Source organism: Lolium perenne, chromosome 4, assembly GCF_019359855.2.
Source record: "Lolium perenne isolate Kyuss_39 chromosome 4, Kyuss_2.0, whole genome shotgun sequence".
In the NCBI taxonomy this organism is placed as follows: Eukaryota; Viridiplantae; Streptophyta; class Magnoliopsida; order Poales; family Poaceae; genus Lolium; species Lolium perenne.
Genome location: NC_067247.2, coordinates 130309628 through 130327060, shown reverse-complemented (window position 1 = coordinate 130327060; position 17433 = coordinate 130309628). Strand labels below are relative to the sequence as shown.

The following is a 17433-nucleotide window of genomic DNA, read 5'->3' as shown; positions in this document are numbered from 1 at the left end:
GGCCAACGGGCAGATTTTTGGTACCCCTATAAAAAGCCTTTTTCTCTCTCTTTGGCATCACTTCTTCTTCAACCTCTTGCTCTCCACCATTGTTGCATCTTGAGAGCTCATCCTCTCCCCCAATCCCTCAATGATTAATTCTTGCTCAAATTTGAGGAAAAGAGAGAGGAGGTCTAGACCTATATTTGCGCCAATCAAATTCCTCTCTTTGTGAGGAAATCTCTAGATCTAGATCTTTGAGAGAAATTTTGTGTTCCACTTCTTATTTTGTTCTTCCTCTTTTATTCCCCCACTAGGTTTAGTAGCTTTGTTGAAATTTGAGAGTGAAGGATTTGGGCATCTTTGTGGTGTTCTAGCCATTGCATTTGGTGCATCGGTTTGACTTCTCCACGGTGATACGTGAAGGTGAAAGTTCGTGAGATATTCACTTCGAGAGCTTGTTCTCGGAGCTTGTTCCTTTTGGGTCTTTGGACCCTAGACGGATTAGTGATCTTTGTGATCTTTGTGGTGTTCTTGGGGACTCCAATTAAGTTGTGGAGATTCTTCAATGGTAAGGCCTTTTTAGCGATTTATTGGGAGCCTCCAATTAAGTTGTGGAGATCCCCAAGCTTTGTGCGGGTTCGGTGACCACCCTAAGGTTCCATAGTGGATCGAGGATATCACTTTTGGTGGGAATTCTCGAGGATAATACGGTGGCCCTCATGATTTTGGAGTGACTTGTCCTCCACACCGCTCCAACGGAGGGTAGCACTCGCAAGAGTGTGAACTTCGGGATACATCGTTGTCCGCGTCACTTCGGTTATTTCTATACCCGAGCTCTTTACTTATGCACTTACTTTGTGATAGCCTTCGTGCTTGAAGTTATATATCTTGCTATCACATAGTTGCTTGAATTGCTTAGCATAAATCGTTGGTGCATATAAGTGAATCCTAGTTATATAGGTTTTGTGCTTGATAAATTAAACGCTAGTTTTATTCCACATTTGTGAAGCTATAGTCGTAGAAGTTTTAAACTGCCTATTCACCCCTCCCCCCCCTCTAGGCGGGCATCCGTGTCCTTTCACTTTGTTGATCTCAATTTGTCACCTTATACGTATTTAGTTGGTTAGCTTCTATTTGAGGCTGTAAGTTAGTGGTTGAATTAGTGAATGCACTATGGATGCACTAGTTTTTGATTTGATTGAATTTTTGGTGTTGAAGATTGCTTTCCTTTGTTATCATTAGCCAATTCATATGTACGAAACTTCTGATCTATTATCGAGAGGGTTGTGCTAGCTTACGGTCCCCATGGGCACGGTCGACGGACAGCCCATGGGTGTTGTTTAGCTGTCGGAAACTAGGAATAACGGAGGGAGAAAAGAAGGCGCCACCACAGCCGCCCGCCAGAATTGCCTTGTTTGAAGCTCAGGCTCCGTCGGTCCTCTGCCACCACCCATGGATATCCTCGCATGCGCACTTGCACCTCCAAGCTAAGTCCATCGCTCGTCGTCGCACCTCCATGCTAAGTCCAAAAGCTAGAAATAAGCCCAGCCAAAGAGGCAAGTCTGGAGGTAGGAGAAGGAAAACATGGCCAATTGAAACATGAAACAGGGGAGGAGCGTGAGGATAAGGGAGAAGAAGGGCACACCACACACACAGTTTCCCATGTGGCCCTTGGGAGACGCATCATCGATTGTTGCCATGGCAACAGTCACCCGGGAAAGACCTGTTTGTTCCGGTGAACCTCTTTGATTGAAGGTCTGGTTGAATATTCAACGAATATGCATTTGGTCGTGATGGAGACCACCATCGATAACGAATCATGGGAGAGGGTGCGGAGCACAACGGGATCTAGAGCACATTTGCACCCTTGCTCGCTTAATATGGACAGAACCCGCAGACACATGCAAATATTTCTCAGGTGGTTCATTGTTTATCTTACGTGTTAAAAACTAGTACAACCCTACTCCCTCCAATTCAAGGAATAAGGCGTTCTTTTTTTACATGTTTTTTTGTTTGACCATGAATTATTTTAAATATATAAAGATTGTCGGTGTGAAATTAGCATTATCAGAAAGTATTTTTCAATACGAATCTAACGATACTAATTACATATAATATAATCAAGACTTTGTTGCTCAATTTGTATGGTTAAAGTTCGTCTTAGAATAAGTGTGCGTCTTATTCCTTGAGACGGAGGTAGTATTATTCAAAGGAAAATCCTACTCCCTCCATCTAAAAGTAGGAGTCTCACTTTTGTCTAAACTAGAGTACACCCCGCGCGTTGCTGCGGAATTCTTAGGTGACTTTTAAGGTATAAGAAATAGGATGCCAAATTGGTTTTAAAATTTAAAGGGAGGGAATTTATCCACTGATTGTAAAGTATGATTTTATGAGCAAGAGACAAAGTATATAGCAACCTTCAAGCCTATTGTATTAGCAAGAGTACATGTTAATCATCTAAGAGTATAAACTTGAATTATCCGATTGCAACTGGATGTGAATAGGTTAGAGGACAAAGAAAGGGAAATGTTGAGAGCTCTGCATGGAAATAGGGACAATCTCCCAGTCATATTATGATGTTTGCAAGTAGGCATTAACACCTACATATATTAAGCTGGAAATTATAAAATATGTATTTTCGCTGTTTTCTTCACAGATCGCAAGAGACCTGCAACTTTCATTTACTAAAAAGAAGGTTAGCTTGTCATCATTTTTCACCATACTAAACCAAAGAAACAGTTAATTTCTTATCTGAATTGAACAACATATGGATGATGACCTAAATAGTATATTGGAATTGACTGAACATGCTATCAGATATAACCTCTATGTACATCAAAAGGTGTGAGTGTACGTAGAATTATGCAGACATTTGACAAAACTGAAAAGGAGAACACATCTTGTGGATGTCCGACTGCATCCATTCGCGTCTATTAAATATTGTGTTTGTTTTTCCGGTGAAGTACATTACTTCTTCAAATGGGCACTTCTTCGTAATTAACCTGAATTATCCAAAAACATCAGTTCTTATCTAATCTATCACATCATGCAATATCACGATGAAATTGTAGGTAAATGTACCAAATTTTCGGTGGTCACAAATCACAAATCATGATATAGAGATACATAGGTTGTAAGTAAGAAGACCACGAGAAGTGTTGCCATAAGCTAGCTCCAGCTAGCACCGTAGGAGGACAAAATCAATTACAAAATTTAAGAGAGCAGTACCTGATATTTCTATTCAATTAGCCATTCCTATAAGTGATGTTTGTCACAAACAACTCAACCTGACTCATGTCATTCGTATGATCAAAAAATGAAACCGGTGAGCTCCAGCCACATATACGACATAAACATTCAAGGAAAATGTGGAGAAATTACATGGTAGTTTCATCTGGCTAATTTTGTAGAGATTTTCTGCCTGCAAACAACAGAGAAAATGACAGTAGAATACCACATAAATCTGGTTATTTGAATATGATTCAAACTTACCTGAGAAAATGGAGGTGGCAGATCGGTATGGGCATCATTCCAGAAACTATTATCATCATCCACCGTCCAGTTTGAACTTTTTAAGAAACATTACCGACCACGTATCCTGCAGTTTAAAGTCGTTGCAGCTAAAAAGTCAGTGTTCTTGCATGTTGTAGTCAAATAGATACGGACGAAAAAAAACGACAGCTTCTTCCAATTAAACCTGAATAATATCTTGAATCTAGCACATGAACAAATAGAATGGGCAGGAATCACGAATCCATTCTAAGATCAGGGATTAATAAACACATAATCCGGATAGGGGAGTGAGAGTAGCAGATTAGCCAGGAAAATGTACCCGTGGGTGAGGAAGCAGAATTGCCAGGAGAATCTAGCACATGAACAAATAGAATGGTTAGGAATCACGTGTTCCAGATTTCTCTTGATGATGGTGGCTTCAAAGTATGTTGTCTTTCCGACAGGAAAATTTCCAGATTAAGGACACGAACACTGAGCTGTGCTGGAGACAATGGAAAAGGATCAACTCCACTACTTATGGGGATACCGATTCCATCGTAATTCCTGTATTCTTTTCTACGGTGAACATGAGGGGGAGAATAAATGACATCGGTTTCGCTTGCAGAATCATTTAGTGGGGGAGATGAAAAGGAACAGATGGAAAGAGAAGATAATGACATTGGTTTCGTTTGCAGAATAATTTAGTGCGGGAGATGAAGCGGAACAGAGGGAAAGAGAAGATAATAGTGTTGCAGAGAAGACGATAGGACAGTGCGTTTGCGATATGATCTCCAGGGAAGAAAAAAACTGATGATGTGATGCGTGAAGAAACGGGCCGGAGCTGACATGGCATCCAACTAAGCTGAAACTGACCAAAATGACGTGGGAGGCTTGCAGGATTGGTCTAGGATGTTTGATGAGGTGGATAGTCTGCATGTGAAGAAAAATGGGATCACCTATTAAGAATAGAAAGATACGGGCATCTAGATATATTTTTGTTGGAGATACATCTGTATCTAAATAAAGTTAAGACACGTATTTTTAGACGGATGGAGTACATTCTAGTCGAGGTATGGAATGATTATATCCTCTGGGTCGTGTGTTTAGCAGCATCATGCACGCAACCCATGAGCGACAACACACACATATAGCCATGGCCTCGTCGCGTTCGTACTCGACATCCGCCCTCCATCCCAACATCATGTGCCTCCGTCCTCCATCCTTGGCGTCCTCCATCCCATGGAAGCTCCTCAGTCTGGACTTCTAATCGAAGGTATCCACCCGATATAACTCAATGTAAGATGGAGGTGGTATGGTGATGCACCCGCCGAGCCAGATTCGTCATTGGCGAGCTTGATTCGACAAAGTCAATGCTCCAACACAAGGTTAGCTTCCTTGATTTTTTTTGATGGTCCATGAGTGTTTTTCCAAATGTTACAAAACTGCGTACACACGGGTGAGATGCTGCCATGATTCTAGGTGTGTTGACTTTTTTTTATCTCGGAGTTTAGCTATGATGGATGGGGATTTACTGCGACAAATAGGGATTTGTTGCACTCAGATTTTTTTGCTACATAGTTCTTTTCAAAATGTTGCCACGAGTTTTTTACAATTTTCCTACCGTAGAAAAAAATACTACAACGGTTAAAAAATATTGTTACACAGTGGAAGGACGTTCAGCATTGTCCTTATACAAATGGAAATTCTTTTTTTCAGGGATATACAAATGGAAATTCTAAAGTTACGGGAATACTCTATTTTGTTATTAGGACTGAGGTGGAATTAGGTTTGGGGTCGAGCCAAGCGAATGGATCGAATCGAATCCTCACCATCCGTCCTACGGATACGCTCGCAACCTCCCCTGGCCGTCAGATCAGAAACCCTAGCCCCTCGCAGCAATATAAGGATCGGCCTCTCCGCCCCGCCCGCCGCCTCCACCTCCTGCCTCCCACCTCTCCACTCCCAAACCCTTCGCCGGCGACGATGGCGGTCGTGGAGCCTGCCCCCGGCGGCGACGTGAAGCTCTTCAACCGCTGGACCTTCGAGGACGTCCAGGTAAACATCAGCTACACCGTCGATCTTGCAGCAGGTCTAGATCTGAATGGTGGGTAACAACTGACCATGGCCGGCGGCGCGCAGGTGAACGACATCTCGCTGAACGACTACCTGGCGGTGACGGCGACGAAGCACTACACGTTCCTGCCGCACTCGGCGGGGCGCTACTCGGCCAAGCGATTCCGCAAGGCGCAGTGCCCCATCATCGAGCGCCTCACCAACTCGCTCATGATGCACGGACGCAACAACGGCAAGAAGATCATGGCCGTGCGCATCATCAAGCACACCATGGAGATCATCCACCTCCTCACCGACTCCAACCCCATCCAGATCATCGTCGACGCCATCATCAACAGGTATTATTCGTCGTGCGTTTCTTTTTTCGTTTGCATTCTTACTAGGTGATGTTAGCCTGCGGGCACCCACTGGTATTAGATCTTCAGGTTATTGTGTTGGAGTCAAAGCTTTTTTGCGCTATTTGGGGCCATGCGTTTGTAGTTTATTGCAAGGTGTAGTAGTAGAGCAGCACCAGGTTCATGGGCAATTAAGTTATTGGAAACATTGCTTCACAGGTCTGATTGGAATGGTAGCTAAACCCCATTTTGGCCGATTCTGATATCTAGTATGGGGCTGCTGGCCTACTACTTTCTTTGAAGATTGCAATGATAATCATCTTTGGAAAATAGTATCTTATTAATGGCATTTGTTGATCTTAATTTGTCACTTTATACATACTTAGCTGGTTAGCTTCTATTTGAGGCTGCATGTTAGTCGTTGAATTAGTGAATGCACTATGGATGCACTAGTTCTTGATTTGATTGATTTTTTGGTGCTGAAGATCGCTTTTCTTTGTTATCATTAGCCAATGCATATGTTTGTTTGCCCACTTTGAACTCTGAGTGACACGACTCTTATTATACTGATTGCAGTGGGCCACGGGAGGATGCCACCCGTATTGGTTCTGCTGGTGTTGTGAGGAGGCAGGCTGTGGATATCTCCCCCCTCAGGAGGGTGAACCAGGCCATCTACCTGCTCACCACTGGTGCCAGGGAGAGCGCTTTCAGGAATATCAAAACTATTGCTGAGTGCCTCGCTGATGAGTTGATCAATGCCGCCAAGGGCTCATCCAACAGGTATACCATAAACTCTTGCTTGTCCCGTCTTGCCTGGCTTGGCTGAATGAAAATGTGTACTGATGGATGCTAATAACTTGGTTGTTGCAGCTATGCCATCAAGAAGAAGGATGAGATTGAGCGTGTTGCCAAGGCGAACCGTTAAGATGGATGTGCATCTGAGGGTCTCGTTGCGTTGGCTGGAGAGATTTTGAACTGTGTTCTTGTTTACCTGATGATATCTAGTTTTGTTTTAGCGTTTTATCGCGAACATTTAGTGGAATGTAAGATGGCAGACTTGTGTCTGGTGCTTGTCTTGTGAGACTGATTCATGTAATCCTGTTCCTACATATTTAATCTTTGTAGGTGCATTTCATGATGCAACCTATCATGAACGTTAGCAGATGCTCTGTGATTCTTTTGATATGGTGTTGCTGAAATGCTGAGGTTTTGGTCAATGGTCACATGAATGAAACTACCGAAATACCACCCAGTGCCTCTCAGTAAGGAAGACCCAAATTGATGTGTATCTTCGTTTCTTGCTGGAATTTTATTACTAGTACCTGATCGGTTTCTCGCATATATCAAACCTCTGAGTCATCGAATTCAAGAGGTAATCAGTACGGTATGGAAAATTTGCCCTACTTGCAAGGCAAAGTTGTTTGCTTGGCTTCAAAATAGAGTTTGCACAGCGGACTGATTGCGAAATTGCGGTTGGCCAAATTGTGGTATTTGCCATCTTTTCAAACAAACCACGAAATGAGTTCACCATCTCTTTGTTGATTCGTTTCTCCATCCGTCTTTGACAAGGCATAAAAGATTGGTTGAGCAATGCCGAGTTGCAACCAACGCAATGGGCGGGCATGTCGATCAAGCTTTGGTGGAGGATGAAATGAGTGGAGCCATCCCAAACTGCAAGGCTTTAGCCTCGTTCACTTTGATCGCCACTGGGAAATTCAGAGTGAGCGCAATGCAAAGGTTTTTTACAACAAGCATGCCCTCACCTTGTTATTCTACATCAAAATTTAGAAGGAAACCATGCCCTCACCTTGTTATTCTACATAAAAATTTAGAAGGAAATCCGATTGTGGGAGAGTAATTCCTTGTACTGTATTTCATTTACGTTCGGACAATCTTATCAAACCACTCTTAGTTAAAAGATCTTATCAAAACACTCTTCTTAATTAATAGATTAAGGCAAAGCTGCACCCCAACCTACAAGACGTACATGAATTGCTTCTCAAGATGAAAATAACACAGTATACAAGCACCGACACTACATGAGCGAGAAAAGTTTTACGGGACGAAAGCCAAGTTGCACTCCAAACTACCAAGTCGTACAAGAATTGCTCCTTCTCAAGATGAAACTAACACGGTATACAAGCACCAACACTTGATGCACAAAACAAGCCAGAAAAGTTTTACAGTACAAAACCAAGTGACCACACCTTATGTGGACACTTGACATGCCATCTTAATCTGTATTTATATACAAATTCTGCAGAGTGAATGCAGGATTGCTCCAAACAGTTTGTTTGGCCATTTCCTGGTCACAGCCATCCTAACTCGAGCATGTGTCCCTCACTAATCGCTATCTTTGCTCCGTTCCTTAAATCGCGGTCTCCATGCTGCCATGCTCAGTTTGTGCTAACAAGCCTGTGAGGAAACTTCTGATCGCTGATCACCGTCCGCTGTCGCCTGAACTTGTGCGGCGTATTGCAGGTTCCAGAGAACCTCTTCGATGGAAGGTCTGGTCGAAGATTCGACGGATAAGCATTTGATCGTAATGGAGACCACCATCAACAACGAATCCTGTGAGGAGGTGCCAAGCACAACAGGATCCAGAACACGCTCGCGCTCTTCCTGGCTTGATATAGACAAAACCTGCATATACATGCAAATATTTCTCAGTTCATTACTTCTCTTTGGCATTAGATGTTAGCACAAATCATTCAGACATGTCTGAGCCCTACTAGCCGAAATGCTGATCATGACAAACTAGCCCGGATACTAAACCCTATTAGTTTCTCTGTAAGCAGCACCGCTGAGAAGGTTTGTGCATTAAATAGTTCACCTTTTGTAAATGCATGTTAAACCTTGTAGGAATGATCAAAAGCTCATTTGACCATAATCCATGTATTAAATAGTCCACAGCTGAATTACACATGGCAAACTTTCAATAGTGCGACTGCATCTCCTGAATTTCATAATACATGTTTTTTTTGCTAGAAACTCATTTTATGGCCAAAAAGAAAAAAGAATATCAGCTGTGTACTAATTTTAGTACTGAGTATGTTATACTTTCAGTTCCCAATATCTCTACTCTAAGCAATGTAAGCCACCCCAGCAATCCATATTTGGGTAGGCAAGTAGTTGTGCTATAGCCATGTTGGTAAAAAAACAAATGTGCATGCTAACAGTGATAGACCATAGGGAATTTTGTTTTCTTTAGTTTATCAGATGAAGCATATAACAATGCAGGATACTAACAAAAGCATGAACAGAGAAAATCATTAAGTCAGACAGCAGGAAAATACACACAATAAGTGTTGTAAAGACAGATAAAACATGAATTGGTGGGAGGGATCCATCTGAGCGACTAAGCGGCATTTAAATCATATTCCAAAGGCAAGTAGTTGTGCTACTACAAAGCAAGAGGGGGAAACGTACCAGTTCACTTAAAATAAAAGGATCTCCTTTTCTATGTAGTTTTGGGCCCATAAGTACTTCAAGTAATATACAACCAAAAGAACATACATCATCCTGCAAACTTTCCCTACAAAAACATAGACAGATATTATAATTTCGACATATCTGATCATCAGTTTATAGAATGATTCAACTCTATAACCATATTCCCTAATCTATTTTAGAAAGTTGGTGCACTGGTAGGTGACTATATGATTACATGGAATTATATCTGAACTGCGGAACTCCTTGTTTAGTTATCATGTACAACTATGTAGAAAAATTATATTCTGCAATATGTTATTCTTCAGGGACTTACAGTTCTTCAGCATTATTTTGCACGTATCTCTTCCCTTCTCCTATTGTCTGTAAACCAAAACAAACATTGGCATAAACAACAAGCATGGTTTATCCTCAAAGAAAGCTGTATTAACAGATAGGGTAACATGGGATGATATTTCATTAAAATGGCAAGCCAACCTCATGTTTGTATATCTCCTCTGTTATTATGGAGAAACCGTAGTCACTCAGTTTTGCCATATGGTGTTCATCAAGCAAAATACTAGAAGTTTTCAACCGATTATACAAAGAACCAGGAATTATTCCTGTATGTAAGAAATGAACAGCCCTTGCAATGCCGATTAGCACATGCAGTCTATCGCACCATTTCAGTGTTTTCTCAGGACTGGACCCTGCAAAGAAAGTCATGCACAAATAACATATTAAATAATTGAATTGTTATCAATTCATATAACCTTAATTACCATATTTAGGTGTAGTTCCTTACCGGAAAGATAAGAAGACAGAGTTCCACTAGGTACATATTCATAAACAAGAAAAACCCTTTTTACACTTGATTCATCAACTGCGCTGTCAATGCAGTGCCCCAAGAGGCAAACCAAATTTGGGTGGCGAAGCTTCGCAAGTAGATCCAAACGAAGCTTTAGGTTTCTTATTGAGTATCGCTGGTGCAATGCCAAACATCTTATTGCAATCACGGTTCCATTTTCAAGTTTTCCCTTGTATAGCTGAAGAATAAGAAAAAGATGTGTATCAACCAAGCTGACCATAAAAAATACTGAAATAGTATGACTGTATGAACTTGAATGCTAGGGAATTGTCTAATTTGCATCACTACAAAACCATAGAAATTATGTTGTTAACATTTTGAACAGTACATATATTTTGAATCTAATATTTAATGTAATTTTGAATCTAAATAAAAAAATTATAAACAAATCAGCAAACCTTTCCAATGGATCCCTCGCCTAAAAACGCTGATCTTTCAAAGCACTTTGTTGCTTCTTTGAGCTCTTCTAAAGAAAATACACGATGTGTGGGCATTATTTGCGTTCCAAACTTCACAGCTTGAGATATGTACCCTGCAATGAAGAGAGGTAGAAGATGATTCAACACGACGTAGAATTTTTTCAAAACATGGAATTATCATCACTACGCCATTCAGCGGAAGCACATTAACATATAGTTACAAGGTATATGATAATGCAGAGTCAGTACAGAATAGAAACAAGGTAGGTGAGTTACATGCAAAAATATGTGGATTCACGTTCTCTCTAAAAAAAACATGTAAACTCTAAAAGAAGCACACATTTGTTTGTCTAAAGAAGAAGGTTAATTCCACAAATTTTCCTAAACAGAAAAGCAAGTCTTAACATGCATTGTAATAAATAATTAAAATAACTGACCAAATTGCATAGCATGGACTCAAACATGTAAACATCTAGTAAGACGGAGATTCGAAACACGAGGGAGGTTGCACATGCATAAATACAATATTAATCGAGAACAATCTTACTTGCATTTACTAGCAGTTCAGAGGACGTTCCTGGAGTCGAATTATCTTGCATATGCTTTTGCAGTAACTGTTGTTCTGCTGTAACTCTCTGACAGTTTCTTCTGTTTGATGCCACTAATAGAAGAGAAAGAACAAGAACAACCAGCACTATCCCGACAATAGTGACCACAAGTCCAATATCCTTGCTTGATCTTCTTCCCTTATGAGACTGTTCACAATATTTAGTTTCATGCTGGTGTTCAGGGTCAGCACTAAAGCAATTCCCGTCGAACTTAACAACCCTGTTATTCAAATTAGCATTTAGGCAAGCAGGCAGGTCACCTGTGAGTCGGTTAGTAGAAAAATCCACAAATCCCAGGGTGCTGCTGCATGTTAAGCTACTCAGAAGTGATCCACTGAGCATGTTTGCTGCCAGGTTCAAATAGCTGATGTTTGGGAGACCAAAGAGTTTTTCAGGAGGATTGCCCTCAAGAAAGTTGAACGAGAGATCAAGGTGTTGAAGCCTGTTCAGTTGACCAAACTTTTCAGGGATTTCACCCTTGAAAGAGTTCTTGCTAAGCAGGACTGTTACCAATGATGTAGGCATGTCTGGAAGCTCTCCATCTAACTCGTTGTCCCTCAAATCCAACATTTCAAGTCTATTCAAACTAACCAAAAGTGGAATCTCGCCTGAGATGTTATTGCCGGCAAGAGCTAGCTCTGTAAGCATTGTAGCTTTACCAACTGATGCTGGTATTGACCCCTTTAAACGGTTGCCCTGCAAGCGAAGGACGGTGAGGTTCGAGAGCGAACCAAACCAGTCTGGCACGGTCCCATTGAAGTAGTTACCATCCAGTGTCAGGGTCTGAAGCTTCGACATGGCCGACAGCTTTGGAGGGATCGATCCATACAGAAAATTGGAGCTCAGGTCAAGCACCTGCAGCGAAGACAGACGGTGAATCTTCTCAGGGAGAGGGCCCCATAGGCCCAAGGACACCAAGATAACAACCCTCAAGGTAGTTAACCTTGTCAGCGTAGTAACAAACGAGTCGATAACAAAGGCTTCAGAGAGGCTGACATTGGGAAAAGGATAGCCACTGAACTTTGGTGGCTTGGTGATCCTATCACCGACTATCTTGAGCTGGGTAATGTCATTCCCCTCGCACATCACGGTAACCACTGAAGTGGGCTGAGTGTTGCAGGGGTCACCACTTGGATTGTTCCAGACATCCAGCTGCCTGGGGTACTCCAGCTGCTTCCTGAGTTGCTGCAGCAGCTCACTCTGTGAAGACTGCTCACTTGCTCGGAATAACATCAAACAAGTTGTAGCCATGACAAGAAAATTTAGCTGCCAAGCCATTGGAGCTCAGATTTGTGCTACCGACTGTATCCCTTCTCAATTCGCTGCCTCCTAGTTCTACACTTTCTAATTTCCCAACAAAAAGTTTCAGAATTTGAGCCAGGATTTTGAAACGAGTGAAGATGGAGGGCAGGATGGAGAGTTGCAGCAGAAAAAATATTCGCCCAAAAACTTTGCTTTTCGCTCTCAATACATTGTCCTGCAGAAATTAAAGAAACTAAAAAAGTGAGGAAAATGAAATAAAGGAGGCAATTGGCAAAAATGTGTCTTCCCCTAAAAAAAGGGAAGCAAACCTGTCAGAGAATCTGATCCATATTATCTGTCTTACCATAAAAAATTCATTTTGGTGAACAGATTCTACCCCAGTTTGAACAAGAAAACAGGCGGAGCAGTTTTCATGTGTTTGCAATAAAAAAAATTATTTGAAGGTGCGGGCTCGTAAATCTGGTGGGAGCCCACAAGGAAAATGACATGCTGGGGCAACTACAGGGCAAAGCATTGATTTGCAATAAGGGTAGACCTACAACTGCAGTAAACTGAACACGTTCTACTGTACTTCAAATGCAAATATCTCAGGCTATTTGGTTAATTTTGAAGGAACATTTAAAAAAAAAAAAAACTACTGACTTTGTAAGAGAATTCTTCTTGCAAGAAAAATCCTGGAGGGAGAAAAATAATGAACAAGTTAAGTAATACACAAATCTGAGCTTGCTAGTAAAAATGAAGAGAACTTGCCAAGATAGGGAGCAAAATCGAAGGCAAGAAAACTGCAGTGAACTGAAAATCGAAGGCAAGTCCAATTTTAAGTTTGGAGGTAGAGGAAAAATGAGGAAAATGCATAAACTTCACCACTCCAAATCACCCACGCGCACACAACAAACAACGGTGATAAAATTGCAGAGAAGAGGGGAAGGGGAATGTAACAAAATTTTGCGAGGAATATCGACAGCATTTGGACTTGCATTGCAGGGGAACTACAAATCTCTAACCTGACTGGTGACTGCTAAGGGTTCCCCAAGAAACACCACCAGGTGCTCACCACGAAGTTCAGGAGGTAGAGGCGAGAGTTAAGGGAGGGAGAGGCGGCGCAGGTGAGACGGCCGTCGCTGCTTCAAGTGTGGGGGGAAGAAGAAGAAGAATGTCCCAGCGCACATGGGATCTATCACCCGCTAGTCCCTTCCCCCAGCAAGCAAAGCAAGCAGGATGAGGCAGCGGGCGCGGGCCTGCACTGGGCGAGATTAATTGCCCGTGGACGGTGTCCGGTGTCCGGTGGGCAAGCAAGCACAGGCACAGCCAACGCTTCCAGCTACCGCTACCTCACCATGGAGCTGAAACGCATCGACCCATCCACCATTGTTACTTCTCACTCCGAATGGGACCTGGACCTCCCTCGCGGTGATTAAGCTTAGCAGGAGGAGTAAAAGCACGAGCAACACGGAGGAGCAGGCACTGGCGCGCGGTGGTTGGGGGTGGCAGGACGGAGCCAAAGCTTGGGTGAGGTGGTGCGGTGGGCACTGGGGCTCGAGCAGTAAATATTGTTCGTCAGCAGAGGTAACCGCTTTTAATATCTTTCTGACTCGGTCTCGGGGAGCGGGAAGAGGGTGAAAGTAAAGATAATCTTGAATCCCCTCCAACTTGATTTTCTGCGCTTGCAGTAAGTATGACCGGGCTTATAGGGTAGAAAAATCATAAAAATAGGAAAAATATAAGATTAAGATATGATGGCTAGTTAATTTTTTTAGTAAGATAAGTTGTGTTTAATTGTGTTAAAGTAATATTTTAGGAGGTATGATCTAATATTTTATTCCTACAGGATATATTCGTATGAATCACACAACTAGTGTAGAAAAAATTCGCATATGATCTAAATCCTACACAATTTTTATACGAATACTTTGAATCAAAGAAACCCTAAATGAAATCGCGGCCACGTCGACGCTCTCGACGACATCGTCGTGACGCTGCCGCATGCGCCCTTCCTCGCCGTCAGCCGCATACGCCCTTCCTCGAAGCCACACACTAGTGGAGAACAGGTCTTTCGTCCCAAGCCCCTGGGAGCAACAGTCCCGGTTTTGAACCAAACCGGGTTCAATGAGGGGTACTGGTCCCGGTTCATCGTGGAAACCCTTTGGTCCCGATCCGTTTGGGGTCCGAACCGGGACTAAAGGATTTTTGGGGTTTTTTGGCTCCCCACGCACCTCCACCCCCCCCCCCCCCCCCGTGGATCGCCTTTTTAACACTGTAAAATAGAAAAGAAAATGATAGAAAATTGAAAAAAAATGTTTTCAGATTCTTGTATGTTATGCAACCTACTATTAGGGAAAATTAACAAATTTGAATTTTCACTTTTTTTGCAAAAAAGATTTAACAAATGGTAAAACCGCATTAACTTTTGCATACGACATCGAAAAAAACGTATAATATATCAAAATCATCTTGGGAAAAATTTACATCCTAATTCACCCGGGTTTACCCAGTTAGCCAATTTTTGGATTCTCAAAATTCCAAATGAAAATATGAAAGTAGGAAGATTTTAGTTTTTGCTAGAAACTCAGGATTTTATATTTTTAAATTTTTTAAATTAATAATTTCATCATGCATAAAGATTACTATTACTTAACCATAAAGTAAGCCAATTTTTTTGATTTTCAAAGTTTGGCAAAAAAATATATAAAAAATTAATATTAAAGAACAATTATAATACAAATTTAAAAAATTAATATTTATAAAAAAATAAAATTATAATATAATTATCACAACATGTTATTACGTCATTAGTTTTGTTTATTAAAATAATTATTTGGAATTCGAACAATAAATAAGTGTGACATCAACCAACATGTTAATAGGATTGATATGATACTAGTATCACAACATGCGCGCGAAGCACTTGGAAGCGGGATGGGAAAGGAACTTGGAAGTTAAGCGTGCTAGTGCTGGAGTAGTGGGAGGATGGGTGACCGAGCGGGAAGTTGGACCACGGGTAAATAATTTGACTAGAGATTATAAGTGTAGTTAGAGATTAAGTCTAGTTAGAGACTAAACTAGTTAAATAACTAAAATACTAGAAATTCTGGAAAAAAAAATAGAAAAAAAGGAGGAGCGAAAATTAATTGGGCATAACAAAATGGATTAAAAAAGTTAACAAATAACCTTTAGTCCCGGTTGGTGTTACAAACCGGGACTAAAGGTCATTTTCTCGACGCGCGCTAACAGCCCACATGGTGGGACCTTTAATCCCGGTTTATTTTACAACCGGAACTAAAGGGAGGGCCTTTAGTTCCGGATGGTTGGTCCCGGTTCCAAAACCGGGACTAAAGCCCTTACCAACTGGAATTATAGGCCCTTTTTCTACTAGTGATAAGCTTTGCTTGCTGCTTGTGGGAGGCTAGTTCTCTTACCGATCTTACCGATGTTGTTTGTGTATATACCCTTGCCGAACGAGCTTTGGTCCTGCGACCACTCTTGGACACGCCGACGAACTGCCACACCCACGACTTGTTCGATCATTTGCTCGGTTGAGTTTGAGATACGAACTTTGGCTTCGGTTTTGGTGTTCATTTATGCCAGCAGAAACAAAGATCTAATTACTATAATTTTTCTTTTTTTACATGAATGGATAGTAGCTCAATCGAGTTTCTCCACAACCATTTCATTCATACATCATTGAACTCGGTGTTTTGACGGCAGCGGCGACCCTCGTCCATGACCAAACGGCAGGAGGATTAGCAATCAGTGAAGGGACGTGGGTCCAATTTGGACCGTAATTCACAAGACAGCCATGCCCGGCTCTACAATGACTAATTACATCCTATCGAAGCACTGAACTCTTCGTACGTTTTTCAAATGCGCTTTCAAGAAAATTAACCGTTCACGTTATTATGCAAGGAGCGAGGCCGTACGATCCGTATTTCCATTGCAAGAACCGTGCCACCTATAATATTGGCTTCTCTTCTTACCAAAAATGATTTTCGTTATTCGCATGATTGTATATTGAATTATCGGTGATCTTGTTAATGAGTACTATATGCGTATTAGCGAGTTTTCTGCGCGCAAGGTTGTGGTTCAAGTGTTCCATGGAGTATGTTTGAAAGAACCAAATGTTATCGACACTGCATGACTTTTGTCAATCAACGAGTTAAGAGGGTTTTCTAAGATGTTTAGAAACATGGGTTGCATGCATTGAAAATGGAAGAAGTGTCCTTTTGCTTGGCAGGAGCAACATCATGAACATGTTAATTGATGCACAATCATACTTGAGGTTGTTGCATCATAAGATTTTTTTTTATTTGACATTTTTTCAGTATGACAGATTCTCACAATAACATCATCATGCCTTGGCGCTCTCAAATATTCTCTAAGCTTAACGAAGAAAATACTCTGGATATTAAATATGAGATCAATAGCAACCCATACAACTGTAGATAATATCTAGTTGTGGGATCTATCCTTGGTGGTTTATATTTGTGAAGACAATCCACAATCGTAAAAAAGGGAAATATGGTAGGTTTCCGAAATAACAAGAGACACGCGGAGCGGCAATGTTTCAACAGTTCATGCATATGCATCATGAGATTCATGATTGGGCAACTCACAATCAATTTCGAAAGGATTTGGTTGAGCCTACGTGAGCCCTCATAGAAAACAATTAGTCACCTCGTCTCATTTAATTTAATTGAAAACTGTATTTCATTATGAACTGTATTATTTAATTTTTGTGAACTATTTAAATTTATTGAATTATAAGTTTATCTAATTCTAAACTGCATTACTGTAATATGTTTAAAATGGCTGAAGTAGGAAAATGTGCTAGAAATATGGCTAGCACTAAATAGAAGCGCCGTTCTCTGCCCCTGGCTCCAAAACAAATCGGGGAGGACATGAGCCTTTGTCCTGTCCGCGGGCCGTCCTCACTGAAACATAAGCTTTGGGTGTCCTGAACAGAAACT

At 41.4% G+C, this 17433-nt stretch overlaps 2 protein-coding genes across 2 annotated transcripts; one reads left to right on the top strand and one right to left on the bottom strand.

Moving 5' to 3' along the window:
* The first annotated feature begins 5378 nt into the window (after positions 1–5378).
* LOC127293901 (small ribosomal subunit protein uS7) lies at positions 5379–7041 on the top strand. Its single transcript, XM_051323608.2, has 4 exons — positions 5379–5529; positions 5614–5885; positions 6459–6662; positions 6753–7041. The coding sequence occupies exons 1-4, from the start codon at positions 5458–5460 to the stop codon at positions 6805–6807; spliced, it is 603 nt and encodes a 200-aa protein (XP_051179568.1). The 5' UTR covers positions 5379–5457; the 3' UTR covers positions 6808–7041.
* Positions 7042–7922: 881 nt separating this feature from the next.
* On the bottom strand, positions 7923–13994 carry LOC127293900 (probable inactive leucine-rich repeat receptor-like protein kinase At3g03770). The gene is made up of 8 exons (XM_051323607.2): positions 13474–13994; positions 11146–12683; positions 10578–10711; positions 10117–10357; positions 9810–10021; positions 9649–9695; positions 9312–9417; positions 7923–8525 (listed from the first exon to the last, which is right to left on the bottom strand). The coding sequence occupies exons 2-8, from the start codon at positions 12482–12484 to the stop codon at positions 8289–8291; spliced, it is 2316 nt and encodes a 771-aa protein (XP_051179567.1). The 5' UTR covers positions 12485–12683; positions 13474–13994; the 3' UTR covers positions 7923–8288.
* Positions 13995–17433: the final 3439 nt, after the last annotated feature.